The sequence below is a fragment of the Penicillium griseofulvum genome (genome assembly GCF_001561935.1).
Source record: "Penicillium griseofulvum strain PG3 chromosome Unknown contig_92, whole genome shotgun sequence".
Taxonomy (NCBI): Eukaryota; Fungi; Ascomycota; class Eurotiomycetes; order Eurotiales; family Aspergillaceae; genus Penicillium; species Penicillium griseofulvum.
This window is the reverse complement of record NW_024467453.1, coordinates 62152-89970: the sequence shown is the minus strand read 5'-3', so window position 1 is coordinate 89970 and position 27819 is coordinate 62152. Positions and strand designations below refer to the sequence as shown.

Genomic DNA, 27819 nt, shown 5'->3' with positions numbered 1-27819 from the left:
TCTACTCAAGTCGCGCACTTATTTTATTTTATTTTTTTTTTTCGCAGATAATTCCTCTGGATCTGGGCCTCACTGCCCCAAGCGTACTTCTATCGATGGTCGCGAGACTATTGCATGACTAGTTGGGGTTTGACTTAAGAGAATCAAGGGATTGGGCAATACCCCGGCGCACGGGTAGAATAGAAACAGAGAGGACATAAAAAAAAGAAAACAAAAAGCCAAAACACAAGAAACAAATGCACCCCTCTTCATTGAGTTCCTGACCGGAGAAAGTAAGCTAACGTCCAATGCTGGAATGACAGGCCCACAGTTAGAAAGGTTTCAAGAATGTTTCCGGATCCAACCGGAATAGACGTTTACTCCGTAATAGGATAATATATATGCTATACCCTATGTAGGTATATATAGAGTGTACCTTACTTGATGTTTTAAGGCTAAAGTGGGAGGGGCTTAGTGGGCCCCCGATCGGAAGAAACAATCTTTTTAAGATAAGCTGTTGCCGAGGAATTATATTAAAGCTTCATTTAGTATAGAATCTCGGCTTGGACCCAAATTCCCTAGAGAAAAAGCTGTCTTATGTCAGGCACCGGCTCCATTCGGGAGTATGTTCTTTCTATAGGGCGTATAGTTTCCATGGTCAACATAAATTGCTGGGGAGTTGGAGTGGATAGGAATATTTGACCGTATTAAATCTCTCTAGTGACTTTAGGTTTGCTCGTTCACCCATCCATTCGGTACTGTTCCAGGGATTATTTGTATTAAGTTGGACCATGGATTATAAGTATGAAATAGAATTGCAATACAATAAAATAGAATGTTTATGTATATATATATATATATCATATATATAAGATGTGAAAACAAGACAAAGAATGGGGCCAGACTAAAAAAGAAGCGCCGGGAGTTAGATCGCGGTGACAACTAAATACATACGCCATGAAACAAATGGCTGAAAAAGATACTTCAGTTTACAGCTAAACTCAAACCTAAATTGAAGTACCATCAGGTCCCAGCCAAGATCGACCTGTTCACATGGTTATGGTAATTACGCGGCAATACAGCGGCTGATCTGCTTGAGAAATCATCTTTCTTTCCTTGTTATCTATCCAATTGACTCTTGTTCTGTTCTTTTTTTTCTTTTCTTTTCCTTCTTCGTGTGACTTTTTTTTTTAATTGTCCTTTTTATTTGAGAACGTCTCCTCTTTTTCTTTTTTCCTTACCTTTTTCCTTTTTCCCCTTCATCACCGCCTCACCAAAAAAAAACACCCAACAGCCACACAAAAAAAAATACCCTTGGGCTGTCATGCTGGCGCCTGTGTGACAGCTGGACTACATTAATGCCGTGCCTTGTCTCTCATCCACATTCCCTCTAAATCCAAGATTCTTATTCTTGCGCGAGCGCATTCCATTATCCTCTCTTAGTCCCGCTCGAAAATCTTCCCTCCAGACACCCCTTGCCTACCAATCAATCTAGGGTCCCCCAACGTTCTAATTACCATTCTCGGGGATCGCCTCTCCACAAGGCACATGAGGACGATCTGCAACTGGGAGATTCCTGGAGCATGCACGGAGCAGAGTAACGTCGCGGCGCCTCCTCAATTCTGAACCTTCCGGCTACCAACTTCGAAAACCCCACACTGCTGCAGCAAACGAAAGGGTGATAATAATCGTTCCAATTCTTTGTCACCTTGCATCTTCTATCGCTGTCAAGCTCGATCGACCTTCCTGCCACACTCAGCATTTCTCGCCTCATTCAGAGCTTGTCGCTCTTCCTCCCTTCCTTCCGTCTCCCTTCCTCTCTTGCTCCTGTATAATCTGTACATGTCCTGAGTTCGCCTCTTGAGCAATACAGAAGACTACATTCATTTTTCTTCTCTTTCTTGTGATCCCTTCTATCCCCTCATTTGGTGAGTTTTCCTTTCCAAGACACTTCGACACCCTAGGTACCCTTGTACCTTTCCCCGAACCTGGCATCCCGATGCAACATTGCCCAATATGGCCCAAACCTTGCTAACATGGGCTTCTCATCACAGTCTTATATTCCTTCGTGTACGCCGTCTCTGGTGCCTGGTGCCCGTTTGCAAATACTAGTCGACACAGTATCGGCCGATCGTCTCAGTTCTGTGATTTATTACCACGAGACAACCTCTTCCGAACCATCTACAAATAATCTTCGCCATTCGAGTACATATCGAATTACTGTTCTGCCGATCGGAGATTTACTGGGATGGCTTCTACCATGGCCGCAAATGCAACCAGCGTACACAACGTGAGTGGAATTTTGAATGTCAATCGAATACCCGTAATAACAGCGGATTTAGGCACGATCAAACCGGGCTTCCAACATGAATTCCTCCGGGATGAACGACCGCAACCGCGGATCACAAGGCAACAGTGTCGGTAAGGGTTTCGGTGCTAGCAAGGCTAGCTGGAAGAACAACATCTGGGGCGACTCCAACCTAGGTGGATTCGGTGATGGTAAGTTATCGTACACAGATTGCGAAATGGGCTGTGCTGACGCAGCTTGCAGATCAACATCTCAGCGAGACTGCATTCGAAGGGAAGTCCGGATCGGGATCCCTCCTTTCTACATCGGAATCAGACGGGTGGTCGGGACGTGCCAACCTGCCATGGAGCACTGTCAACACCAACCCCGCCTTCCAGAATAGAGGCCTCGCCACATCCCCCACCCAGGCTCGTGCAAACGACCGCAGTGCTCCTGCTATCAATGAAACCAGTGATAGCTCCTACTTTGCCTTAACCCGCACCACTGGCATCAACACCGCCGCTGGCACTGCGAGCCACAGGCCCTACCTCAACGCTGGGTCGGAGGGTGTGTCTCCTTCCGGAGATGGCATCTCCTTCGGTGGGTTTGCCGGTCGACGACAGATCAACACCACCGGTCTCGGTGGCAGCCCTGTGGGAGCGACTTTCCCTGTGAAGCCTGGCTTCTCCAATCCCCTCGATGGTGCAAGTGGAGATAGCATGGGTGCTTCAATGGGTATTTCTTCATTGGGATCTGGAATTGCCGAGCATATGTCCCCACCCCAGGGCCGCAGCGCACTATCTCACGCTTCTCACAACTCCGCCTCATACGCTACCCAGCGTCCCGCCCACTCCGCCCATCCCTCCTTCTACTCCGACAATCACAGCATCGATGGCCGCTACACAAGTGGCTCGATGGACCTCAACGCCGGGTTTAGCAAGCTGCAGCTCAACGAAGCTAACTATGCCTCCCAAGCAGCTCAGCGACCCTCGTTCGTTCCTCACGCATCCTTTGATGGCACTTTCCAGCGCGGGAAGTACCAGAACAACGAAGATGCTTACCAGGCACTTGGATATACCGCAGAGGCTGCACAGGAGATGCAGCTAGCTTACCAGGCACGATCCAGAGCCGCGAACACCGGCTCTATCTCACCCTCGGACTACGCTCGCATGGATAGCCCGATTTACACTGGCGTGGACGGTGCATCTGGTCAATACCGCAACACAGGTGCGAATGAAAGCCAGGCGGCAGCATTCGAGCGCAGGCTACGAAACTTCCAGGAGCAGGAGCTTGCCCAAGGTTCCTCGCGGATGCAATACCCTCCTTCTTACGATTTCCAAGCCTACCAGGCTTCTCGTTTGAACGCTCTCTCTGGATTCTACCCAGTCGGCCACCTTAGTGGTCTCGGTGCCGCTGCTTTGGTGTCGCGCACTCAACGCGAGCATGATCCTAGCCAGGTTGTCCGTAGCCCCCTCCTAGAAGAGTTCAGGGCCAACAGTAAGGGAAACAAGCGCTACGAGCTGAAGGACATCTACAACCACGTGGTTGAGTTCAGTGGTGACCAACACGGCTCCCGCTTTATCCAGCAAAAGCTTGAAACCGCGAACAGCGACGAGAAGGAGCAGGTGTTCCGCGAGATCCAGCCCAACTGTCTTCAGTTGATGACTGATGTCTTTGGTAACTACGTCGTCCAGAAGTTGTTCGAGCACGGTAACCAGACCCAGAAGAAGATCTTGGCCAACCAGATGCGCGGCCATGTTCTAGCTCTGTCGACCCAGATGTATGGATGCCGAGTCGTCCAGAAGGCCCTGGAGCACATCCTGACTGACCAGCAAGCTGCGATGGTCAAGGAGCTAGAGAACCATGTCCTCAAGTGTGTTCGTGATCAGAATGGTAACCATGTGATCCAGAAGGCCATTGAACGTGTTCCTTCGGAATACGTACAGTTCATTATCAATGCCTTCCGAGGGCAGGTCAATAGACTGGCTGCCCATCCTTACGGTTGCCGTGTCATTCAGAGAATGCTTGAGCACTGTGAGGAGGTCGACCGGCAGTCCATTCTGGCTGAGCTTCATGCCTGCACTTCCAATCTGATTCCTGACCAGTTTGGTAACTATGTCATCCAGCACGTTATTGAAAACGGCGATGAGAAGGACCGTACTCGCATGATCGATATCGTTATGGGACAGCTCCTCGCCTACTCCAAGCACAAATTTGCTAGCAACGTGGTTGAGAAGAGCATTGAGTTCGGTGCGGAACATGAGCGTATCCACATCATCAGTACCCTAACCTCTACCAACGACCGCGGCGAGAGCCCCCTTCTTGGTCTCATGCGTGACCAGTATGGCAACTATGTTATTCGTAAGTTCAACTCCAACACTCATTATGTGCTATACTAACCCCCAACAGAGAAAGTCCTAGGCCAATTGAAAGATGCCGAGCGTGAAGCCCTCATCGATCAAATCAAGCCGCTGCTCAGCCAGTTGAAGAAGTTCAGCTATGGCAAGCAGATCGTCGCTATCGAGAAGCTCATCTTTGACCCCAACTCTCCTGCGACTGGCCCTTTGTCTCACACCACCTCGACCACTCCTCCTCACTCCCACAAATCCTCTCCACAACCCGCTAAGCGCTTAATCCCCACCGAGCAGGCGCGGGCCCCTTTCGTGGGTAATGCCCCACCCACCCCTCCCCCGACGGATGCCCAGCCCACCGTCGATACGACCCTTGAGTCGAAGGGCCTTGCTAAGAGCACAGTGACCTCGGTTTCGAGTCCCGAGACAGGCAACACCGGTGTTACCGTCCCGGTCGATGTCACTAGTGCTCACTAATTCGTTGCACACTTTATCTTGCTCGCCCAACATAATCTTTCTAATCCTGATTTGATCTGAGCCGAGTGACTTCTTGTTCTCTATCTAATATTGGGCGTATACATACAGGGGAATCAGGCGGGATATATGTTACCAACGTCTATGTGATTCTCCCTTACCTGGCCATGGCTTTTTACGGCGCAACAATGAGGGCCTGGAATGTCTTTATTTCTTTATTTCTTTTTACTCGTGTTGATCTTGATCTCGATCTCGGACCGCCGACTTATTTCTTATTTTACCTTATTTGTTCTTGTTTCTTTCTTGACATGTTCATTTATTTTTACGATTGTGTTTGTGAATCATTGTCAATGCTTCTCGCTATGAGATCCAGGTCCGAGAATCGATATGGCTCCGGCGTCTTTGTTCTTTCCACTTCTTCCATTTATTTTTATTTTGTCATGGGGTTAACGGCTGTGATGGGGGAAAAATCGGCAACAGGCTCGGAAAGCGGGACGGATATGATATTTCGCTCTTCATGATTTCCAAGCGCATATGCCCATAGCATGGAGTACCGGACCTTCCACATTCACATTCGGATCCAGCAGAAAATATCAGCAAAAGAATCAAACCACTTTGCACAGCAGCTACCTTGTGCCATGGCATCTGCATGATCTAGCCAGAACTACCTACTTTCTTTCCACACATTTCTTTCCGCTATTTCCATGACCGAATCAACATATTCAAAAAATTATGGCTATGAGTCCTGGTCCTGAGCTCTACGGCTTTCCTTTCGCATTGAGGTGTTCATTCGAAGGCATTCTTGCTTCTGTGCTTCTCGATCAACATGCATGATTCTGCTTGGCTTTTGGTAGCTTGTTATAGCTGCCGGCTCTTGTGGGCTTCGTCTTGCTTGTTTCCGGGTCGCTATGCCGTGTTGATAATTCCCTTGTGGCTCTCTTTTATTCTCTTGCTAGTGGCTGTATTATCAATGCATTATGACTTGACTGTTAACTTTACTAAAATCAGTTACCAATTCCTTCATATCGTAGCATGACCGATTAACGACCTTAAGAGACCATTTGCACTGCCCAACACGTGACAAATAGCTCGTATCGCACGTGACATCAATCCCGTGATTCCGATAAGACGGCGCATTTTGATGAAGTTGGACTGAATCCCGTCTGCCACTTCCACCTCTACCTTGACACTGTGATCAGCGCTATCTCTCTGCGTGTCAACGGATAGAACCCTGCGGTTTCGATTAATCCACCTGTCATCGTCGAGCCTCCAATCGGAGCTCGAAAGAACCTACATACAGCCGGCATCCAGACCAGCTCCGAGCTCATCCCGCAAAACTACAACTACGAGAATAATCACTACCACGACCACACACAACCCACCAAATAATCCTCCAATCAAATTCCACAACTTCACCTTAAACCGACTAACTAAACAACCACCAAAATGTCCTCCAACGTCGGTCTCACAACCCCGCGCGGCAGCGGCACATCAGGCTACGTGCAGCGCAATTCCGCCCTCCTCAAACCACGCAACACAGGCTACGGCGCCCCCTACCCACCCATCAGCGGTGCGAATGGCAGCGGGCCAATGGACCGACCATTCAAGCAGCGGATGCCGGACAAGCAGATCCTGGAGCACGACCGCAAGCGCGCAATCGAGGTGAAAGTGATGGAAGAGCGGGAACGACTGGAAGAGGATAATGAGCGGATTGAAGAAGAGGCCGATAAGAAGAAGAAGAGCGGTGCTAAGAATGAAGATGGCGAGGATGGCGAGGAAGAGAAGGTTCTCAGTGAAGAGGAGATTGATGAGCGTTGTGATACTCTTCGACAGCGGTTGCTGAAGGAGCTTGAGGAGGATTTGGAGCGGGGGGAGTCTGGCTTCAAGAAGCCTTCTGGACCTGGGGCTGCGGCTAGGGATAGACGCAATCTTAAGGCTTATCAGGTTCATGAGCTTGCTGAGGCGAAGATCGAGGAGACGGAGAGGTTGCGCAGGGCTTTTGGGTTGAGGGAGGATCGGGAGACTGGGGAGATTTCTAGTTCTCGTGATTATCGGGAGAGGAGGAGGGATTAGATTATGTCTTGACTCTTTCTTTCTGCTTGTGTCTTTCTCAAGTAATGGTGTTAATCGGAGTTAGGGTTATGTGGGATCATGGAAATAGGTTGCATGAACAAGTTTCTTTTTTCTTTTTATTGTCCATGTTATGCTGTACAATGTTCGAATGCAAAGAAATGAACACAATTGGATATCATAACCTCATCTATAATACACCAAAACCAGTACCTATGCCACAAACTTTTCAATAACCCAACCCTCCTTCGGGTCCTTCTTCTGCACAACCTTCTTAGCAGGCATCGGCCAGCCCACGCTGCCCGCATCACCCACCAATTCAGGAATAACCCAGCAAGATCTGCGCGGTGGCACGCCCTCAATAGCATCGGCCTTTCCAATCGGCTTGCCATACTTGATAAGCGGCGTATCATGCGCAATCGCCGAGAGCTGCAATGCACTAGGTGCAACAAGCGGGAACATCCGAATCTTAGGCACCTGGTCCGAAACCAGCGAAGCAGAAGATTGTTGGAGATGCGAGTAAGTGATGAACTTTGGCATTTCCTTCGGTGAGAGCTTAGCAAGCAGCGAAGAAGGGTGCACATAGACAGCACGTTCCTCCAGATCCTGACCCTTGCCATCCCGGGAACGGAAGAGTGTCAGGTAAGGGACGTCTATGGCGCGACGCGGGGTGCGCGGGTTCTCAGGTGGGACAGGGGCAAGGTCGGCGCGGATAGCGACGTGGTCGATGAATCCTGCCGTGACGATCTGCTTGAGGGCCTTGAGTTGTTTTGGTGAGGGCTCTGGCAGACGGGCTTCGTAGGCGGGGACAAGGCCTGGGTTGTTTGAGCGCACGATGTCTGTCAGCTGACGACGGAGCTGGGTTGCTTCTTTGAATGCCTTTGCGCGGAGGAACATTTTTTCGCTGAAGGCGTCGCCGTCGGAGGCGTAGGCGTACGCGCACATTGCAGAGAGGGATTTTAGGGCGTCGGAGGTGTCGTCGTGTTTGCTGAAGAGGCGCTGAGCGCGGGAGTACTCTTTCATACGTTGCGCGCGCTCATCGTCTTCGAGGCGATCTGCGTTTGTGTAGACTTTGCGTCTGTCGCTGTCGCTATCGCTGTCGTCGGCGATTTGCTTCTTGGCTGTGGTGGGTAGGGGTTGGTTGGGGTCGAGCTGGTTCTCTGGGACGAAAAGATCGCCGACTGCGAGCGCTGCGACTAGGGCGATCACGTAGGGCATGCAGCCGTGTTGGTGACCGATGTGGAGCATTTTGCTGAACCGGGGGGAGAGGGGGTATGTTGCGAGACGACGGCCGATGGGCGTAATCTGGCCTTCGGCTGTGAGGGCGCCGAGGTTCTTGAGGAGTTTCTCTGCCTTTGCGAGACCTTGGCGACTCGGGGGTGTGGGGAATGGGAAGTTGATCACGTTGTGGAGACCCATGCTCTTCATCTGGAGGACAACGCCTTCGATGGGTGTGCGGAGGATCTCTGGGTCGGTGTATTCGGCGAACTCGCCTTCGTAGACCGCAGAGGAGTACATCCGGTAACAATGGCCAGGCCCTGTTCGGCCAGCTCGGCCAGCTCGCTGGTTCGCACTTGCCTTGCTAATCCAGCCGACCTGGAAGCTCTGGACTCCAGTGAAGAGATCGAACTGCTTCTCCTTGGCGCGACCGCAGTCAAAGACATACTTGATACCGGGGATGGTAAGAGATGTCTCGGCGACGTTGGTTGCGAGGATGATCAGTCGAGAGTTCTCTGGAGCCGGCTCAAACACCTTCATTTGTTCTTTCGTGGGAAGTTGGGAGTATAGAGGCAAGACGTGAACGCGAGTTGACGAGTCCATGGCCTCTTCGCCTTCAGCAAGCTCGAAGCCTTCGTCTTCCTCTGCATCATCCAATCCTGTGATCTCCATGTCACTGTCGTAATCATCATGTCCTGGATTTTCCATCTCGGTGCCGCCCAGCTCAAGGTCCTCTGCTTCTAGAGGTGCCTCAGTAGCTGAGAGCTGCACCTTTGCCTGTGTCGTATCTTCCCGCTGAGTAGGCTTGAACGCCTGCTTTAGTCGCTTAGAAAGCTGTCGGATTTCATTCTGACCAGTCAAGAACACAAGCATTCCACCGGCAGGTAGTTTGCGGTGTCCGCGTGAAACCTTGCGGAAGGCATCTTCAACGTAGTCGCGCTGTGTGCGACGGGAGAAATGAACTGCAACAGGATACTGACGACCCTCGGCTTGGACCAATGGGGGAGCACCATTGCGGAAAAGACTTGGGTTCTCGGTGAAATCCGAAATACGGAGAGTGGCCGACATGATGACGACCTTCAAAGGCTTGACGGACGGGTCCTCCTCGCTCAAAGATTTGCGGAGTCCCACAATACGGCTGACCATTCCGATCAAGATATCAGTGTTGACGCTGCGCTCGTGAGCCTCATCGATAAGAATGATAGAGTATTTGCGAAGCGCAAAGTCATCTGCAATCTCCCGTAGAAGAATACCATCAGTCATGAACTTGATGGCTGTCTTCTTTGATGCTGTAGACTCGAATCGGATCTGATAAGACACCTTCTCGGCATGTTGACCCAATTCCTGGGCAACACGGTTCGCCATACTCACGGCCGCGACTCGACGAGGCTGGGTGACACCGATTAGACCTGGATTAGGACTACCTGGGGAGCCGAAGCCGGATTCGAAGAGGAACTGGGGAAGTTGGGTTGTCTTTCCACTACCGGTAGCACCCCAAATCACGACAACTGAGTTGTTGTGGATTGCTTCCATGATTTTCTGTTCTTCACCAACGACAGGGAGTCCAAGACGGGCGATTTGGATTTCCTCAGTGCGGTCAACTGCGACACTGTATGCCTTGCGATTGGGATCGCCATTGGTTACCTGAAGTTCCCGAGGGAGAGGTTCTTCTCGGATGGTATTGTGGGATGCTGGCAACTTAGATGGGTCGAACACCTGCTCTTGCTCGGTCACGGCTTCCTCGGCGGGTTTGAATCCTGCGGCTTCGTTGATCTGTTGTACCGCCCATGATTTGAAGGCCGATTGGCGAGTCTTGAGCGTTGGCTTATTTTCGTCTGTCTCGTCGTCATCTTCGGAATCTTCTGAGTCTTCCTCGTCCTCATCCTCATCCTCATCCTCGGAAATGCCCTCAGAGGACGAAATATCTTCCTCTTCAGATCCCTCCTCAATATCACTTCCGGACTCCTCGTCCATATCGTCTTCATCTTCATCTTCATCTTCATCCTCTTCACCCGAATCAAAGCCCTCCCACGCAACCTCGGCTTTTACCGGTGCAGGGGCTGGTTTCTTCTTCGGTGCGCGCTTCCGCTTCTTCAGAACAGGGAATCCATCAGGTCCTAGCTCTAGTGGTCGTTTAAGTCCACTTCCAGCAGCTGCCTCTTCTCGTAACTTTTGTTCATTGGGGTCTGTTGCGGGATCTGAGACTTTCAGGTGGACATCGGAATCGTCGGTATCATATCCTGAGATATCTGCGGGGGCATTATCTTTGGGCGTGGTCTCGGCTGTCCGTGCAGATACTTCGTCATGTCTCTTGCGCTTGTTGGAAAGAGCTCTGGAGCTCTGTAAAGATGAAGTGTCTACAGATGATCCGGCTAGCTTTTTCAATAATTCGATATTTTCTTCCTTCCTGAGTTTGTTTTCCTGCGGGGATGTTAGAGCCATATGTTTCAAAGTCGCTTTCCACATACAATATATTTATCCAAGCGCTTCTGCTTCTTTGCGGACATTTGAGGATGCTGCTCTCGCAGCTCTCCCTTCAGCTTCTGTCGCCGTGCCTCTTTCTCATCCTTGGAGACGGGCTGGAGCTGTGCGATATTGGTATCGGCCGACTCCCCATCTGGATTTTGCCGGTGTCTTTGTTTTCGTAGACGTGGTGTAAATTTAGGCGGCATCTTGAATTACTGCAGCCACTGCGACTGAGAAAAAAATAGATAATTGGCTAAGTGTGCAAGCTCTCCGATCCAACTGTTTCTTCCTCAAGAAAAAAATTAAGGCGGTCGGATATTGCTGAATTTGGGCTGAGGCGGTGAAACTAACCATCCGCCGCCTACGAAATGATGTTGGGCTCCGATACACCAAGTTAACCTATATTACTCTGTTTCTCTTCGGAGTTTTGACCAAGATTTATACTCTGAATAATCATGGCTGCCTCTTTTGATACAAGCTCTATGCAGGACTCCCTCAACCTGCCATTTCCGGCCACCACTAAGCAGGTTGCGGGGTTAGTCAATGGCATACAAACAGATGTCGGGATAATGAGCTTTAGTGATAAAATCATGGTCACCATTTCACAAGCAGGGCGTTTAGGACACTGGGTATGGCTTGCAATATAATTTCAGCAAACACTACTAATTGTATTAGTTGCACGTACCGATGGAGAACCAGAACCCAGGCACTGAGGGCATGCACACCCTCAGTCAGGGAGATGATGCTCTTCTGCCTCTCAAAAGTCTAACCACCACCACATTACTAGGTGGCTATTCTCCTGGGCAAGACACGACGGGTCAGCTACTTGCTCGTCAGATTGCTACGGCTATTGCAATGAAAACCCCTAGTGAAAACAGACTACTCCTCGTTGGCCTTGGACTAGACAAATCAACTGCAGATAGAGATTCATTTTTTGCCATTATCGATCTGGTTCTGCAATGCCTATGAAATCATTACAGCCCGGTCTCGGGCTCAGAGGAAGGCAACCGTCGGAGCGCGGCTTGTGCCATTTGACTGGCTCGCTTCAGAAGCCGGTCCAAACTCTCACTTGTGATCCATCCGTGAATACGGATGCGCTCAAAGTGAGCGAAGGCACCGCACGCCAGAAGGGAGCCGATATCCTCATCAGTAAGGCCGCCCGCTGTCCAGTTCTTTCGCAATTCGATTATCAACGTGCGAGCGGTGACAAATCCGTCGTCTCGATGCTTTGAGACGAACCTCAGAAATTCCCGGTTCCTCTTCGCGGCCTTATTGGCGTCCTTGTCTCCCAGAGTGAGCTTGAGGGCGCGGAGGCGGATTGTCGACAAATCTCGAAGAATTGGGCAGGGTGGGCTAAGGTAGGCGTGCCGCGGGAAGTCCACTATCACCAGAGTTCGATTGCTCATTGAATTGACCCATGCAAACCAAGTTTCTGACATCCATTCCCACGATACAAATCGCATGGAACATGGGCTCCTCGGTGCGATCCCATCTTTTGTGAGAAAGATGGCTTCCTTGGTGTCCCCGAAGGCATACTTCCATATCTTCGCGCGGACGTTCAGCGGCAGCCAATCGAATGGGCACTGGCTGCTTCGGTTCACAATCATCTCTGGAGGATGTCTTCTCATGTCTTCATCAAATCGGTTCTCGAACGATGGCCAGTCCGCGCCAAATGACAACCAAGTCCTTTCCTTGAAGTTGACATCGGTGTAAGGGGCGACATAGCAAAGAGGGGTATCGGAACTAGCGTCTTGTCAGATCATGGACTTGTTTAACGCTCGCACACATGGGTTAAGTGAACTTACTACATGTATGTCTCAGCCATCTTCTGGGATGTCGGGACTAGCTCAATGGCTTGGTCAGACTCGTTTTGGACCTCCGAAGCCGCCGGAACTGCCTCTGAGACTGGGTCGGGGACTGTCGCCGAAGTTGTTGCTTTGTTAGACTTACGCATAGCGGAATACTTTTCTTTGATGCGGTTGCGTGTGGCCGAAATGCTCCCGCGGATGCGCTCTCGCGAGGCCGAAGCTCTCGCTCGGATGCGATTGATGGTTTTTTCGATCTTCTTCATTGTGGAGTTGATGATGATAGTGACGATTGGTTGTGTTGGGATCGAAGGTGTTGACAATCGGAAGCTGGAAATGGATGGTGTCGCCGCCAGCGTGACCAGGCGTTGGCTCGGCGCTGCGCTCGTCGCTGCCTAATGAATATCACTCATATCATCTGTTTACATTCTCATTGCTGCTCCTTTTAATATTTACAGGTGCTACAGATACTTTGATTTGAAGAATTCATAAATCCATTCGCTGGATACTTGTTCAGAGTTGGTCTACTTTGGAGTGGTTTATTCGATCTCCTTTTTGCGAATGGGAACTAAGGCTATGTACCAGGAATGATCACCTTCAGCAAAGCATGTGTAGCCTTGTATTTTTTTGTGAAATTGGCCATGTACATAGTATAGGTCTTGTCCTTCCTTCTTAAATTGTTTGGTCAAGAAAGGCCGAGATACTCACTATATTAGGTCCGCAGGGCAGTTTATACCATTGCAGCCATGATATAATCAACTAGAAAATTCTTATATATAGATTTTTCTAAAGCGACCAAGCCCAACGTACGACAGGAGTTTAGTTTTTATATTGCGATATGGCCAGTCACGTGGTGATTATTGACAGGGGTTCCCAGATGAAGACGACATCTAAAAGTAGGAAATCAAAAGAAGTGGTTTCGGCGATCATAGGCCTCTAAGCCTTGGTATTTTACTGCTGGGTCCTGTGAATCGCTTTAGCAACAGCCCGCGCGGACAGTTTTGCATTGTCACATTTGAAAATCTCCCCTCATACTCCACACATCAAACATTCCAATAGTACCCATCCACATCTTTATCCTTTTATCATCTATCTTTCTTTCTCAAAAATTCATACATTTCGGTCTCTGTTAGGTCCCGCATGATGGAGCCACTAGTGGATCCCGATTTTGACGCTGCCATCGAGGCCTCTCGCCAAGAGATGTATCGCCAGAACAAGCGTCCCCCAACTCAGTTGTCCCAAGATAATTTTGTGGATCTGACCAATGACTCGGACAACGACTCGGACATTGAAGAAGTGTTCCCCAAGTCGAAGTCTGTGGTTACTTCTGAGACTGAAGATGACCACGAGCATGAGCAACTGCAACGTGCTCTTGCTATGTCGATGGAGCCTAGCAACGAGCCCCCAACCCTCGGCAATGCTCAGTCTATCGATCAGGCAAATATCCAACATGATGTCGCTGTAGTGCCCGCGGGTTCACTATTGAGCATGAACCGGAAGCAGATGGAGGAGGAGCGTATTGCACGTATCGCTAAGCGCAAGGCCGACGACGCTTTGCCTACTGCGCCGTCTCAGGCTAGCCGGAAGCTCCCTCGAAATGAGCCTTTGCTAGCCCGACCCTCTGTCGCCGTACGCAATCCGTTCCAATCTGCTCCCCAGGCGAGTGCGGCTCGAGTGCGATCTCACACCGAGGTCTGCCGCCAGTTTGCATCAAATGCCTCGAATATTAACATCCAACCGACCTCCCGCTCAGTGGCTCAATGGCCTCTTGGAGCTGTCAAGAAAACACACATCACAGGTTTCCCTCGCAGTGGGAATGAAATCACAATTGAAGAAGTCATCCAGCGAGATGACCTGGAGCTGGGCGTATTTAGCTCATTTTTGTGGGACATGCCATGGCTCTATTCCAAGTTTAACCACTCATCTACTCGAATCCTATTTGTCATGCAAGCAAATGATGAAGAAACGGTTAGTAACACATGCACCATCGCCTTGATGGACACAGACTAACCTGACTTTGTTTACAGCGAGAGCAATATCGCCGAGACATTAGCGACATGCCAAATTTCCGCCTGTGTTTCCCACCTATGGAGCCCCAAGTATTCTGTATGCATTCCAAATTGCTTCTCATGTTCCACCCAGGTTATCTTCGCATCGCAGTACCCTCCGCCAATCTCACTCCCACCGACTGGGGAGAGGATAGACTCATGGAAAATGTATATGGCTATTCCCACCTCATGTTCTTGAATTTGCTAACATTGTCCAGACTGTATTCCTTATTGATCTTCCCAAACTCAAAGTCCCCAATGCTGGAAAGACCCCATTCTACAAAGAACTAGTCTACTTCCTCCAGGCGTCTGAGCTTCACCGCAACATCATCAAGAAGCTAGATGACTTCGACTTCAGCGAGACAAAGCGCTACGCATTTGTTCATACGGTGTAAGTTTTTATTCCATGGCTGATTCACCTAGCAAATCACACCAGTCATCTGATGAGCTAACAATATCAGTGGCGGAACCAATACCGAAGACAGATGGCAACGCACCGGATTCAGCGGCTTGGGTCGTGCTGTCAAAGCTCTTGGCCTAGAGACAAAGGCACCCATCAACGTCGACTATGTCGTAAGTTTCTTTATCTGCTACGCCTCCATATATAAAACAAGATTGAGTGTACTAACCGCAGACTTAGGCCTCGTCGCTTGGAAATATTAACACCCCATTCCTGCGCTCCATCTACCTCGCCTGCAAAGGTATACGCCCCATCTTCCAAAATCAAAGACCGAGTACACTAATAACTCCAACCCATTAGGTGACAACGCTCTACTAGATTACGAGCTGCGAACAGCCAACAAAAAAGACACAGCACTCGTGACAGCGCATAACCGAGAATGTCTCGACCACTTCCGTGTTTACTTCCCATCCGATGCCACCGTTCGAGAAGTGCATAGCAATCCCAAAAACGCCATTGGCACGATATGCTTCAACCCAGCCTGGTGGTCCGGTGCCAATTTCCCGCGCGATACACTTAGAGACTGTGTCAGTGAGCGTGGAGTCTTGATGCATAATAAGGTGAGTGTCTCCATGACAGCCTAATTACATCGACTGGTTACTAATACACATTCCTTGGTAAAGCTTGCCTTCGTCCATCCTTCCACCCCGATCGATATGCCTGATAACAAGGAGTGTCGCGGCTGGGCTTATGTGGGAAGTGCGAATTTGTCGGAGAGTGCATGGTGCGTGCCTATACTCCAATCATTGCAATATCAAAGCTAACATGGACCAGGGGTCGTATCGTAAAGGATCCCAAGACCAAATCGCTGAAGATGAACTGTCGCAATTGGGAATGCGGCGTGATCGTGCCTATCATCAATGAGAAGACGACTAAGGAGAAAAATAAGGCACCAGAAGAAACACAGGGAACTGTTCCTTCGGCTCCTCTCCCAGCCGAGGTCTTCAAGGATACTGTTCCTGTCCCGATGAGAGTGCCTGCTGTTCCGTTGACCGAGACTCGAAAGCCTTTCTTCTTTGGGGTTTGATTTGAACTTGAATCTTGAGACTTGCCTTTGTTCACACTCTATGTCGGAGTGGGATCCAGGGCACTATGTCTACATCTGCAATGTCCAGTGAGAGTCTAGGTTCTCACAATTCTTGTCATAAGTATCTGGGATAGGGGAGTTCGGATTGGGTTGCTTGTAAACGGGAACGAATGGAGTGGCGTGTATTATGTGGCATCAATGCTGCGACATTTAAACGAAAACAAACAAAGGGAAAAAAAACACTTTATGTATGTATCAAAGAACAATGTAATATGATTGAAAATATGTAATATGAATAAATAATGATATGTAGATGTCCTTCTAAGATGACTTCCCCTGATATATCCGATATAACGCTCTATGTAAATGCAAAAATTAAAATAATCGCCAAACTTTTGAAGCCTCTAAGCTTCATCACTCTTCTTCCCCTTGAACAACCCCTTCACACGATCAATCATCAATCCACCTGCACCAAACAGTGTAGAAAGACCAAAGCTCCAACCTCTGACACGAACAGTGTAGATGAAGAAATAAACCAAAGCCCAGTTAATAATAACAAAGGCCAGGAAAATACCAAAGCATTTCCACTTATCATCAAGATGAACATTCAAGTTCGCCATATACTGCGCACCATCCGCCATGGGACAGTACTGGCAGTCAGCAGTAGCCTGGGGATTAACCAGGTAACCAACCTTAGCGGAGTTGACGAAGTCACCGGCATACGCACTGCAAGTTTGACCAGGAGGAGGATTGAAATGAGTAGCCTCAAGGGAGGTACATTCAATCTGGACCTGTGGCAAAACAGCAGAGAGCACACCACGCAGCCACCATGTGACGGGGTTGACGTAGTACATCCAGTATTTCCAGAAGACGGGGTAATCCGCGTAAGGACGGACGATACCGTTGAAGAGGTTGACCATGACGAAGAAGAAGGGGAGGACGTTCGAGATGACGGTGAAGGAAGGCGCGAAGGCGCAGACCCATTGACCCCATGAGGCCTGGAAGAGGAAGAAGAGGATCGTCATGAGGAAGACGTAGCCTGCATTGGCGGAATCTGTTGGGAAACCGACTGGGTAGTACCATAGCAGCCAGTAGATCAGGCCCGAGATGATGGCAGCCGGGATCTCGCAGACGACGTTTGCTGTGCAGAAGGCGAACCAGCCGTAGATTCGGGAGGGGTATTCGCGTGCTTCCCAGAGGGCGCGGTTGATGTAGAATTTCGGGACGATGGAGTTGAGGACAATGGGTGGGATGAGAATGATTAGGAAGACGGAGAACATGCGGTCTTGCATTGAGGCAATTGTGTTTGAAAGCATGTAGAAGGTGAAGCCGTTGAAGATGCCGATGATGACCGAGACGAAGAGTTTACTGTAGTAGTAGGAGGGATCGCGCCAGTAGTTCGTGAACAGACGTTTCGTCAGCTGGAAGGTTTGGGTTGCTGTTGTTGCGGCGAATTCGTATTGGGCGGAGCCGGATTCCTCGACGGGGATTTTGCTGCGGTCTGAGCGAATGAGTTCGATTTCGGCGAGCATTTGGCGGTTTTCGTCGGAATTGCGCCATTCTTCGTTCCAGTCGATTAGTTTGCCGTTGCGGTGGGTTGCTTTGGCAGCTGTTTCGAGGATGAACTCGGCGACGTTCTTTGATGGAGGGCAGACGAAGCCGCGGTCACCGAAGTACTTGATGACGGATGAGCCTTCTTTGCCGACGGGACCGAAGTAGAAGGTGTTGCCACCGGGGTTGAGAGCGAGAATCATGTCGAATTGTTGGATGATCATGGACGAGGGCTGGTGAATTGTGCAGACGATGGCCTGGCCGGCTTGCGAGAGTTTCTTGAGGAAGCGAACAATCGAGAATGCGGCTTGACTGTCGAGACCGGAGGTGGGCTCGTCAAGGAACAGAAGAAGACTTGGCTTGGCTGCGAGCTCGACACCAATAGTGACACGCTTCTTTTGCTCGACATTTAGAGAGCCAATGATGGCGTCCTGGATATCCTCGAGCTCGAGAAGGTCGATGATACGGTCCACGTAGTCGATCTTCTCCTGGCGCGGGACATCACGGGGCTGGCGGAGGATGGCTGAGAACTCAAAGGCCTCGCGGATGGTGGCGGTATTATCGTGCAAATCCATTTGCTCACAGAAACCTGTGCCACGCTGGAAATCAGGACCCAGCTTGTGGCCATCGACGAGCATATCGCCAGTCACGACACCCATCTTCTGGCGCTGGGCCAAAGTATTGAGCAGAGTCGTCTTTCCAGCACCAGAGGCACCCATCAGGGCAATCATAACACCAGGCTTAGCGTAACCGTTGACATTGTTGAGGAGCTTGCGTGTTCCATTTCCGTAGGGGACAGTGTATTCAACATTCTGCCAGGTGAAGCAGCGCTCACTAGAGGACAGGCGATTGAAAGTGGCATCAGAATCGGCGGAGGCCTTTCCACGGGCAAGAGCGGCATTGTCGTTTGCGTTGGCGACCTTCTCTTCATCGTTGGCGCCGTTAGTCTGGGCAGTGACCTTCTTAGCACGCTTGGACTTCTTGAAGACCAGAGCACCACCTCCGCCGCCAACAAACGAGAGAGTCTCGGCAGCGATGACAGTCACCAGGATGTACAGGACCGTGAAAGCAATGACAACACCAAAGTTGCGCCATAGGTGGCTGCGCGTGAACTCGAAGTTGGCAGTCAAGTATTGCGCTCCAGTGATAGATGATTCGCCCAATGTCGACCCAGTCAGAGCACAGCCTTGGTACTTGGGATCCACCCCAGGACCCTGTGGGATGAGCTGGGAGGGACTGCATTCCATGACTCGGTCGGCGAACTCGTTTGTCAAGACTGCCTCGTAACTGTAGGCGATCGGGTTGACATAGAACAGCCATCCGAACCAGATAGAGTCCTTGATAAGAGTCTGCTTGGGAATAACGTAACCGACGTACAAAATGAGCAGGTTCAGCGCAATACCACTGAAGCGTACCGCGTCATCGATAGTCGGCGATAGCGCAGCGAACATGCGGTAGAGCGAGGTGACGCAGAAGGTAGTCGTGTACACGAACAGGAAGTAGATGAAGAACTTGGAAGCTGTGACATCAAGACCACACATGAAATAGACGATAATCGTGAACGGGACGACCATGCAGAAGATAGCAGGGAAGTCGACAACCACACGGGCAATGGAGACAGCAGAGGGGCGGTAGAAAGCGTAATCCTTGTGGCGGGCGACGATGCCGCGCCCAGTGACAGCAGGCATCAGCTCGGTCAGTTGCAGCCAACCAAGGAACAGAATCGAGAAGAACAGAGCACCGCCGCGCGAGAAAGCGCCGCTGGTATCCAGAGATTCTCCGTAGAACAAGGACGAGACGATGAGGGCATTAGAGATAACGATAAAGTACTTTGTGTAGAGGGAAGTCTTGTCGCCCCAGAGCAGCCAGAACTCGCGCTGCACGCAAGCCATGACCTGGCGCAGAAACGAGACGGTGTATGACGACTTCTTGGAGACGGACTTGGACTTGGACTGCGCGACCATGGACTGGAAGCGGCGGGTGTCCTCCTGCTGGGTGTCTTGCAGGCGTTTCTCGTAGCTGCTGACATCCTCCAAGATACGGCTGTAGGCATGGCTGTTCTTGAAGGCTTTCTCAAGTTCCTCGGCGGTCTTGGGGGTCGATGCTTCACGGCCGGGCTGGAACTCGCGGGCATTAGGGTCGCAGAGCGATGTAAGGAAGTCTGCTGTAGTCGATTGCGCAGGGCAGTAGAAGCCCAGGTCAATGAAGTATTGTCGTGCTTCATTGGCTGGACCTTGGTAGAGCATGCGACCTTCGTCAATGACCATCACCTTGTCCATGAGCTCGTAGATACTCTCTCCGGCTTGGTAAAGTGTGACGAAGGTAGTGCGTTTGCTAACATCGGTCATGATGCGGAGGGACTTGGCATAGTCCAATGCGGTGCTGGCATCCAGACCGCGAGTCGAGTTATCCCAGCAGACCACCGAGGACTTAGTGGCCAGGGTCTCCGCAATACTTACACGCTTGCGCTCACCTCCAGAAACACCGCGGACATACTCGTTACCAACAAGGGTATTCCTAGTATGAGTGATACCAAACATCTTTAGCAGGGCATCGATGATAATGGGGATGCTTTCCCGATCATGCTTTCGGGTCTTGTTGATCAAAGAAAACTTGAGAGTTTGCCAGACAGTGAGAGAGGGGAAGTGCTGGTCGTCTTCCGGGTTATAGTTGACTTCTCCACGGAAGTGCTTGTTCTGGTCCTCGGATGACAGACCACCATAACTGACCTCGCCCTGGACACCGGCAAAAGCACCCCGGTCATTTGCAATCGCCTTGAGGAAGGTGGTACAGCCAGCGCCGGGACGGCCCAGCACAAGCATAATCTCACCTTCGCGCACAGCACCGCTGAAATCATGGATCAGATTTCGAACAGGGGGGTGCTTGCCGAACCGCAGCTGCGGCACGAACTGGCAGACAAGATTGTACAAATCCGGGCCGAAGGTACCCATCACAGCCTGGGGGAGAGTGCGCACGAAGGATGCACCAGTCTCCACGCCTTGCACAGTAAGGTTCTTGAAAACGACTCCGACCTTCTTGGCTGGTCCACCAGTGGTGGTGCGGCGCTCCAGATGACCACCAGTTAGGAACCCACCCAGATCGAAGCTGTCATCAGCCTCATTCTCTGTATCTTCTTCGTCCTGGGCCTTTTCTTCATCGCGGCGGCTGGCCTGCGACTTGAGGCGACGAACGCTCTTAGTGGCAGAGCGGGTGCGGTGTAGGCTGAGGCGGGTGAGTTCACGGCGCATCTCTTCCATGTCCTCCATGGCACCGCTGCGGGAGACGGCCTTTCCAGCCTTCTCTTCTCCCCAGCGGCCATCATCGCCACTCACAGATGAGCTGATGGTTGAGCTGTCGGTTAAACTTTGATTGATGGGAGATTGAATTCGGTGAACTTCTTCGGTTGGTTGTTCGGAGTTCACATCCTGGTGGTAGGTCTCGCCATTTGAGGATTGCTGCCTGGTCTGATTATAGGCATGGGGATCCGAGGCGGAATGCGACTGTTCGGAGTGACCCTCCATGTCGGCGCTTGGATAGGTTCTACTCTCCGGCAAGATTCAATGGCACAATTATATTATGTTGAAGCCAGGCTATTTAGAAGGGAGGAGGGGAATATGGATATATGGGGGAGATAAAAAAAAAATTACAGAAATGATAGCAGACTTAAACGCCGTTTATATGAAAAATGTCAGCATATTCACTTAACTCCGGGCATTTGTCAGTCGCTAAAAAGGGGATTATGGGACCCTTGGAAATCCTAGAAAGTGCTAGAAATGAACGAATCATAAAGGCCAGAGTCAAGATTCAAAGAGCTATAGTGGATTAGTGGATTACATGAGTCAGGATGAATCAAAAGAAATTTCTGGTTTCAACTACGGAGATAAAGTCGGGCTTTACGCGATTGGTTCTTATTGGCTTGTTATTGGCTGTTCACGGACCATTTATCGGTAATCAACTGTTGATTGGCTGTGTTAAAACGGAATATCCATTCCTATCGCCTTTAGTGGCTTATGCAAGCACGTGGGGCCGGCTTTTATATTCCGTTTATAGGGGGGTTTGAAAATCTTTTGCTTACGAATTTTTTTTTTTAATAGAGGCTCTAGGCGCCTTCTACTATGTACAAAGAATGTGGGATACCGAGTCAGAAACACCCCGGTTCATATCGGCTCGCCTACCTAATTCATCCCAAAACATGCAGTTCGGCGACTTTCGAGATCTTACTGATCCACTCGGCCCAAAAAGGACCCCGACAAGGCGAGATCTTGGTCATCTGGATATAAACTTTTATATATCGGCGCCTTGGCCTATTAAAAGCTGACGCCTGATGTCCGGCCTATTCTTTTTTATTCTATAGTTCTTACCTAGCTTATACAATTACATTGGTTATGAATGCCAACTCCAACTTTCACACATATGCCAGGGTTCCCTGGTAAGCTCCTACAAACTATATACCTCCACGTTGTCATGTTAGATATATCACATGTCATGCAGACTACGCTACACCTACTTTTAGGCATCCATGTGGTTCACAGGTTCATATGCACAGTCCCCGTTGGAAGGAGACGGTCTGGCTCTTGGCATAATCAAACATGTGAATTTTTGAAATATTGTACAATAAAAGTTCTAACTGCTTATTTTTGATCGCTACTTGCGCTTAGCAGCTGCTTGAGCAATTCGCCTCTGGATTTCTTCTTTCGAAAGGATCTTTACGGCATTGTTGGAGAAGACATAGCTGAGTCCAGACCAAAGAGTGGTGCCAGCAACAAGGTATCTAAGATTGGTCAGCAAGGAACTAATTTGAAACGAACAGCAGAATTATACGAAAAAAGAAAAAGGAAAAAAAAAAAAAAAAAGCAACAACAAAAACATACAACAGTGAGGATTCGCTGGTGGTCACCCACCCAACTACTAACTCACCGGCGTGTGGCTTAAGTACGGCTGAGCGGACGGGAAGCCCTGTTTTCCACACCCTATGGTCGTATGTACTGGAAACAGTCTCAATTTGCCCTAGGGCGCATCATTGAGATCTGTCTTTCCAGATATAATGGAAAAACAGACGAGACAAGGGCAAAAATAATGGGGTATAAAACAGGAAAAGAGCAAACTTACTGGAATCCAGTCATGGCCTCGCTCAAATGCCAGGCACTGACAAACGCCTCGGGGACCACAGGAAGCGCAATTGCACTACCCACCAACACCAACTGCAGGGCAGTATTGATCTTCGAGATCTCAGTGGGTTTGACTTCTGCTGAGGGAAGTGAAAAATCCCAGTACCGGGCCATAGTTTTAGGCTCAGGCAGTGAAATCCAACGGTAATAGATAGCCGAGATAGCCAAACCAACATCCCGACCGAGGATGATCACAGCGAGCCACACTATTCAATGTGTCAATCCATGTCCATATCCGTAAACCACTAATCCACACGAGTAGACTTACCAGGAAGGGAGCCATTCACGGCCAGACACGCAACACCAATGGTCATCAACAGCTTATCGGCCATGGGATCAATGATAGTTCCAACCACGGTTTGGAGGTTATACCGCCGGGCGATATAACCATCGACGAGATCGGTGATGCCCGCATAGGCGAACAGGGATAGTGCTGCTGTGTGATAGTTGTTGACTAATAGATACCCGACCACGGGGGCGGCGACCAGCCGGGAGAATGTGAGAATGTTGGGTACAGTGTAGATATTCTCGTGGGATGTTGGCAGGGGAATCCGCGATAGAATAGGTTTTTTCTTGGATTCCTCGGATCTACACTGGAGTTAGTTACTGGCTCGCTTGGTCTATGTCCTATTTGGACACTGATTATCTCGCAGTGGAGGCTGTAGACCTACTGTTCAGGAGTCTTGTTTTCTGGCGACTTTGATCCGGTCCATCTCTGCTGGGTGAAGAATGATGGTGAGATTAGGGTAGTCTGGGAAGACCGGGGCCTCAATCCTCTAGTGAACAGTTAGAAGTGGATAAATAAACAAAGCGGCAGACGACCATACCCAGTTGGTGATCGGTTCAACGTCGAATGGACTGATGTAGATATACACCGGAATCCATCCCTCTGAAGAGCTTCAGTCTTGAACACATTCGGCCGGAAAAAAAGACGTGCGTTCTTAGACAGCCCTTGGGATCCCTGCCGGCTCGCCCGAAGGGACAACTGGGCTGCACATGAGCCAATCATGGTAACACTAACTCAAGATTGACCACGGCAGGCGTTGGTAGAATCACAAAATTGACCAGAGACACCGATAATCACAAGGTTTCAAGCGGAAGCTTCAACTGTGCATACCCGGTTGGTTTCAGGCGATGCAAAGCTCCAAGTAATACGCCAGGGGACTGACCAACGGAAGCTGTCGCGTCGCACAGTTGGTGATAAGCCTGAAAATACAAACACCCAAATGAAAATGAAATAAACGAACAAGCTGATATCGCAAGAAATGCAAATAAAAAGACAGAATGCTATATAGTACAAACACAATCTAGGGATTGTTAGCTGGATGAGTCGGAAATCGGGGCAACCTGGCTGAACAAGTCATACATATAAGAGAAGTCAAAATATAGATCACCTCTACCAGAAATCCAATCAGCTAGAACCAAAAGTTCTAGATCACGGTCGCCTGAGGTTAGATGAATATTGGAGATTGCACCTCGGCGATGAGTTTCTTGTCGGAGAAATGGTTTATCCGCTAGTCTCTATATCCTCCACATGTACGGATGAACAAACTACCCTTTCTATATTTCTCCTACTTTTGTAAATAAATATGACGTGTCTGCCTCTGTTGAATTACATACCCTTGAAAATGACAATATTATCTTTAGGTTTTCAATGACAGCAGTCGCATCACGATGATCATGATCAAGCCTATGCTCACCTGACGGTCTCTTCCACTCCTGTGACCAAGAACCCCAGGTGATGAAAAACATCATCGAACAAAAATGCTATAATTCATGTTTAAGTAGCCAGCTAAATGAATATATATGATATGTCACGCAGGCCAAGCCAAATTACAGACACAGATGTCCGCGTCTAGAAGGACCCCTGAGGCCAGATGAAGAGCGAGGCAAGCCTACCAGAACGAAACTGCGGACCAGTTGCTTGCAGTCGCGACGATGTCATTTAATGTCAAAGATGGGCGTGTCTCGGACTCACGCTCGTTAACTCCAATTCGCAATATAGCACCAGTCAAAGAAAAGGACCTACCAGATCCAAACAGGGCGAATCCACGCCTGCTTATCAACCGTTCTCTCATATATGAGCGCCGACTGCCCGGCGATGCTTATATCACCGCTCACGTACAACGCCTTCAGCATGGCTATTACTCCAACCATGCTGTCTCAGACAAGGACGCTGAACATGTAGATTTTCTCGCCATCGCATTCACCTTCCATTCACCGCACACCATCACACACCGCATCAAGTCTGCCACCATTAGTGTATCGGTTCGTGGAAACCGTGATCTTTCAACATCCAAGTCGTACCCTTATGGATGTCCGCCCGGTAGCCCACGCTTTCTTATGCATGCTCCACACCTGCTCTATGGCACTGTTTCCCCGGAGACAATGGAGTGGACATTTAGTCTAGCTGGGTCTCTTGGAATCTCGGAGCTGCCTATCAGCGCAAACGTCATTCCCTCAGGGAGTATCAACAGTCGGTACAAGCGGTATGAGATGATGCGCATTCAAGGTTCTGCACGTACTTTGAAGAGCCCAGCTGGTCGCGAATTCGATGTGGAAGCTGGAAAAATCGTCTGGTCCATGGAAGAAAACAATGTCCAGAGATCTGGTCTACCGCGCGAGTTCACTTTTGTCATGCTGATTCAGAAGCCAGCGGCAAACAGTAAGATTTCCCTCTCGATCGATGTCGACCCCGTCATCGACGCGATAATTGGAAGTTATCCATCCTTGATGCTGAAGCTGGCCGAGTACCAACCTTTGCCGCGCCGGGGCATCAATTTTCAACAAGAAATTGGACAGCGGTTTGAGCCCGCCGACCCGGTGCGCGGGTTCAACTTTGCAGAACTCGAGAGCATGTTCGATGAGTACATCGCCATGCCAGGGAGGAAGTTCAGCCGTCAGGTATGTTCACTGATCAAGAGATCAATGAATCCCTCAAGCCATATGAGGTGAGCCGAAACTAACATATACTTCTCTCAGATCCAACTTCCACCTGAGACCGGAATCCCTGATGATCACTTTCAGACCACCTACCCAGGCCAGTACGGGTCTCTCAACCCAATCCCATATCAACAACTCCAGACCCGCGACCTAACCCTGCAGAACGACCTTCTGCAGACGACCATACAAAACCTCTGGACCACCCAGCCGAGGGGGGAAGAAAGCCAATTCCGCCCACAGCAGGTATCCCCCCAGACCCAAGACCAAAACCGAACCCAAGACCACTCCTCCTCTCAGCCAGCACCAACAACCCCCTCCATACCCCGAACAACCGCCATAACTATCCCACTCAATCTCCACCTCCTCCTCGACCCTACCATCGCACACCTCACCACCCTCACGCGAACAAGTCCAGGCCCCTCCCCCCTATACCCGCACCGCACACCAAGCCTACGACGCACGCAAGCGCGGGAATTCCCCACGCGTGTGGCGAGCGGAGCATCAAACAACATTCCCACATGCCCTTTCCCTAGCCCAACTGCATCAATGATCACGCATACGGGCGTGCGTTCGCGGCGGGGTGGCACACTTTCAGAGATCTACGAGAGAGATGATTCTGGCGGTGAGGAAGTTTATCAGACGTTGCGCCGTCCACCGAGGCGTGTTACGAGGCGATATTCGGTTTCCGCTTCGTCTGGGGCTAGACGTGTGCGTGCTGGTGTGAGCCATCGGGGTTATAAGTATGGTTAACCCACCACCGAGGTAGGGAATATCTTGTCTTTTGGGTACTCCGGGACTTTCACCTAGTTATCTGGATCAGACATGCTGCTGTGTGAGATCCATCCTTTCGCTTTTATGGGTCTTGGTTCTGTTTTTCTGTTGGTGATTATACGAATATTCGGCCGCATAAGCGGCTTTGTGGTGTGTTTTCAGTACCATTCTGTCTTATAGGTCGACGGCAAAAAAGGCGCAAAAAGGCTTTGTGCAAACGACTTTTCTACAGCCTTTGAGGCTTATGTCATTGGACTCAAACGTCAACTATGACTATGGAGGCAAAGAGACCCAACAGTGGTATGAAGGGGTCCCACAGGCCCTAACATACATGGGTAAGTACCTCATAATATCGTCGTTATAGCGTACTCTTATGCTGATCTTCGGATTAAAAGGATGCGTCCATAAGCAACGTAAAGATCTTGGTAAGACAGATACTACTGTCTACGGGATCTCTACCGATGCCATGAATTTCTCATTCTTAAAACTTGATAATGAGTCTCTGGTAAGTATATCGAAGCTATATCAGTCGCCCTGATTCTAATGTTTACTAGCGCTGGTCGACCAAGGTGTCTTCTATCATCTCTGCACTATGATGCCGTACCAGCGGACCTCCCGATTCCAGGCCGACTTCGACCAGCACGGTGACATGCGAACCTCTCGTATCCCCCTAGACCCTCCTATGGTCATTTGGACAAATGGCTTGCTGTGGTTTCCGGTATACAAGGCATTCTACGTGCTTTGTGGGAGCTGGAACCCGGCTTCCTGCCGACCATTAAAATTAGTCGGTGTCGTTGGTAATGGGTTCAAACAGGTAGTTTTCCTGCTTGTCTATCTCATGAATAAAGCGGCCTCAATATCACTCGCCATCCCCAACGCACATCTCGCTGAACTCAACAAGGATCAGGGGAGTCTGACCTGATCCCAAACTATTACGGCAATATGGAACTTTGTGTCTTGGATCCAAATCGAGGATGGTTGGGTGTGGGTTTGGGATATATACTTCTCGGTGAGGCTAGATTCGCTCCATGTGTGTACTTCTTTGTATTTTGCTAATGTTTGTTTGGGTATATCAGCGTGCGTGAGTTTTTGTGATCGAGATACCCATTGTCGATATATGAGTTCACGCATGGGTGACCTGTTTACTAGTGTATAAATAGTGTTCTTTTGATCTTTCAATCTATGTTATATCAATATTCTC

The 27819-nt window shown here is 49.8% G+C and overlaps 8 protein-coding genes across 8 annotated transcripts; 4 read left to right on the top strand and 4 right to left on the bottom strand.

Moving 5' to 3' along the window:
• Positions 1 to 2227: 2227 nt before the first annotated feature.
• PGRI_068510 (mRNA-binding protein PUF3) lies at positions 2228 to 5094 on the top strand (the record flags this gene model as incomplete). The annotated part of the gene is made up of 4 exons (XM_040794565.1): positions 2228 to 2269; positions 2322 to 2478; positions 2531 to 4627; positions 4676 to 5094. 4 exons carry the CDS (start codon positions 2228 to 2230, stop codon positions 5092 to 5094), a joined length of 2715 nt encoding a protein of 904 aa, XP_040648896.1.
• Positions 5095 to 6537: 1443 nt separating this feature from the next.
• cwc21 (U2-type spliceosomal complex subunit CWC21) lies at positions 6538 to 7164 on the top strand (the record flags this gene model as incomplete). The annotated part of the gene is made up of 1 exon (XM_040794564.1): positions 6538 to 7164. The coding sequence occupies one exon, from the start codon at positions 6538 to 6540 to the stop codon at positions 7162 to 7164; it is 627 nt and encodes a 208-aa protein (XP_040648895.1).
• Positions 7165 to 7374: 210 nt separating this feature from the next.
• Positions 7375 to 11051, bottom strand: PGRI_068490 (ATP-dependent RNA helicase ECM16; the record flags this gene model as incomplete). Its single annotated transcript, XM_040794563.1, has 2 exons — positions 7375 to 10800; positions 10848 to 11051. The coding sequence occupies 2 exons, from the start codon at positions 11049 to 11051 to the stop codon at positions 7375 to 7377; spliced, it is 3630 nt and encodes a 1209-aa protein (XP_040648894.1).
• Positions 11052 to 11819: 768 nt separating this feature from the next.
• Positions 11820 to 12916, bottom strand: PGRI_068480 (uncharacterized protein; the record flags this gene model as incomplete). Its single annotated transcript, XM_040794562.1, has 2 exons — positions 11820 to 12588; positions 12651 to 12916. The coding sequence occupies 2 exons, from the start codon at positions 12914 to 12916 to the stop codon at positions 11820 to 11822; spliced, it is 1035 nt and encodes a 344-aa protein (XP_040648893.1).
• An 877-nt stretch (positions 12917 to 13793) lies between these two features.
• Positions 13794 to 16185, top strand: PGRI_068470 (uncharacterized protein; the record flags this gene model as incomplete). Its single annotated transcript, XM_040794561.1, has 8 exons — positions 13794 to 14618; positions 14678 to 14866; positions 14917 to 15089; positions 15160 to 15271; positions 15339 to 15399; positions 15459 to 15718; positions 15782 to 15882; positions 15933 to 16185. 8 exons carry the CDS (start codon positions 13794 to 13796, stop codon positions 16183 to 16185), a joined length of 1974 nt encoding a protein of 657 aa, XP_040648892.1.
• A 404-nt stretch (positions 16186 to 16589) lies between these two features.
• On the bottom strand, positions 16590 to 21257 carry atrF (ABC drug exporter AtrF; the record flags this gene model as incomplete). The annotated part of the gene is made up of 1 exon (XM_040794560.1): positions 16590 to 21257. The coding sequence occupies one exon, from the start codon at positions 21255 to 21257 to the stop codon at positions 16590 to 16592; it is 4668 nt and encodes a 1555-aa protein (XP_040648891.1).
• A 1123-nt stretch (positions 21258 to 22380) lies between these two features.
• Positions 22381 to 23913, bottom strand: PGRI_068450 (cardiolipin synthase; the record flags this gene model as incomplete). The annotated part of the gene is made up of 5 exons (XM_040794559.1): positions 22381 to 22507; positions 22846 to 23110; positions 23173 to 23492; positions 23576 to 23680; positions 23732 to 23913. The coding sequence occupies 5 exons, from the start codon at positions 23911 to 23913 to the stop codon at positions 22381 to 22383; spliced, it is 999 nt and encodes a 332-aa protein (XP_040648890.1).
• Positions 23914 to 24842: 929 nt separating this feature from the next.
• On the top strand, positions 24843 to 27540 carry PGRI_068440 (uncharacterized protein; the record flags this gene model as incomplete). Its single annotated transcript, XM_040794558.1, has 4 exons — positions 24843 to 25808; positions 25887 to 26567; positions 26851 to 26953; positions 27173 to 27540. 4 exons carry the CDS (start codon positions 24843 to 24845, stop codon positions 27538 to 27540), a joined length of 2118 nt encoding a protein of 705 aa, XP_040648889.1.
• Positions 27541 to 27819: the final 279 nt, after the last annotated feature.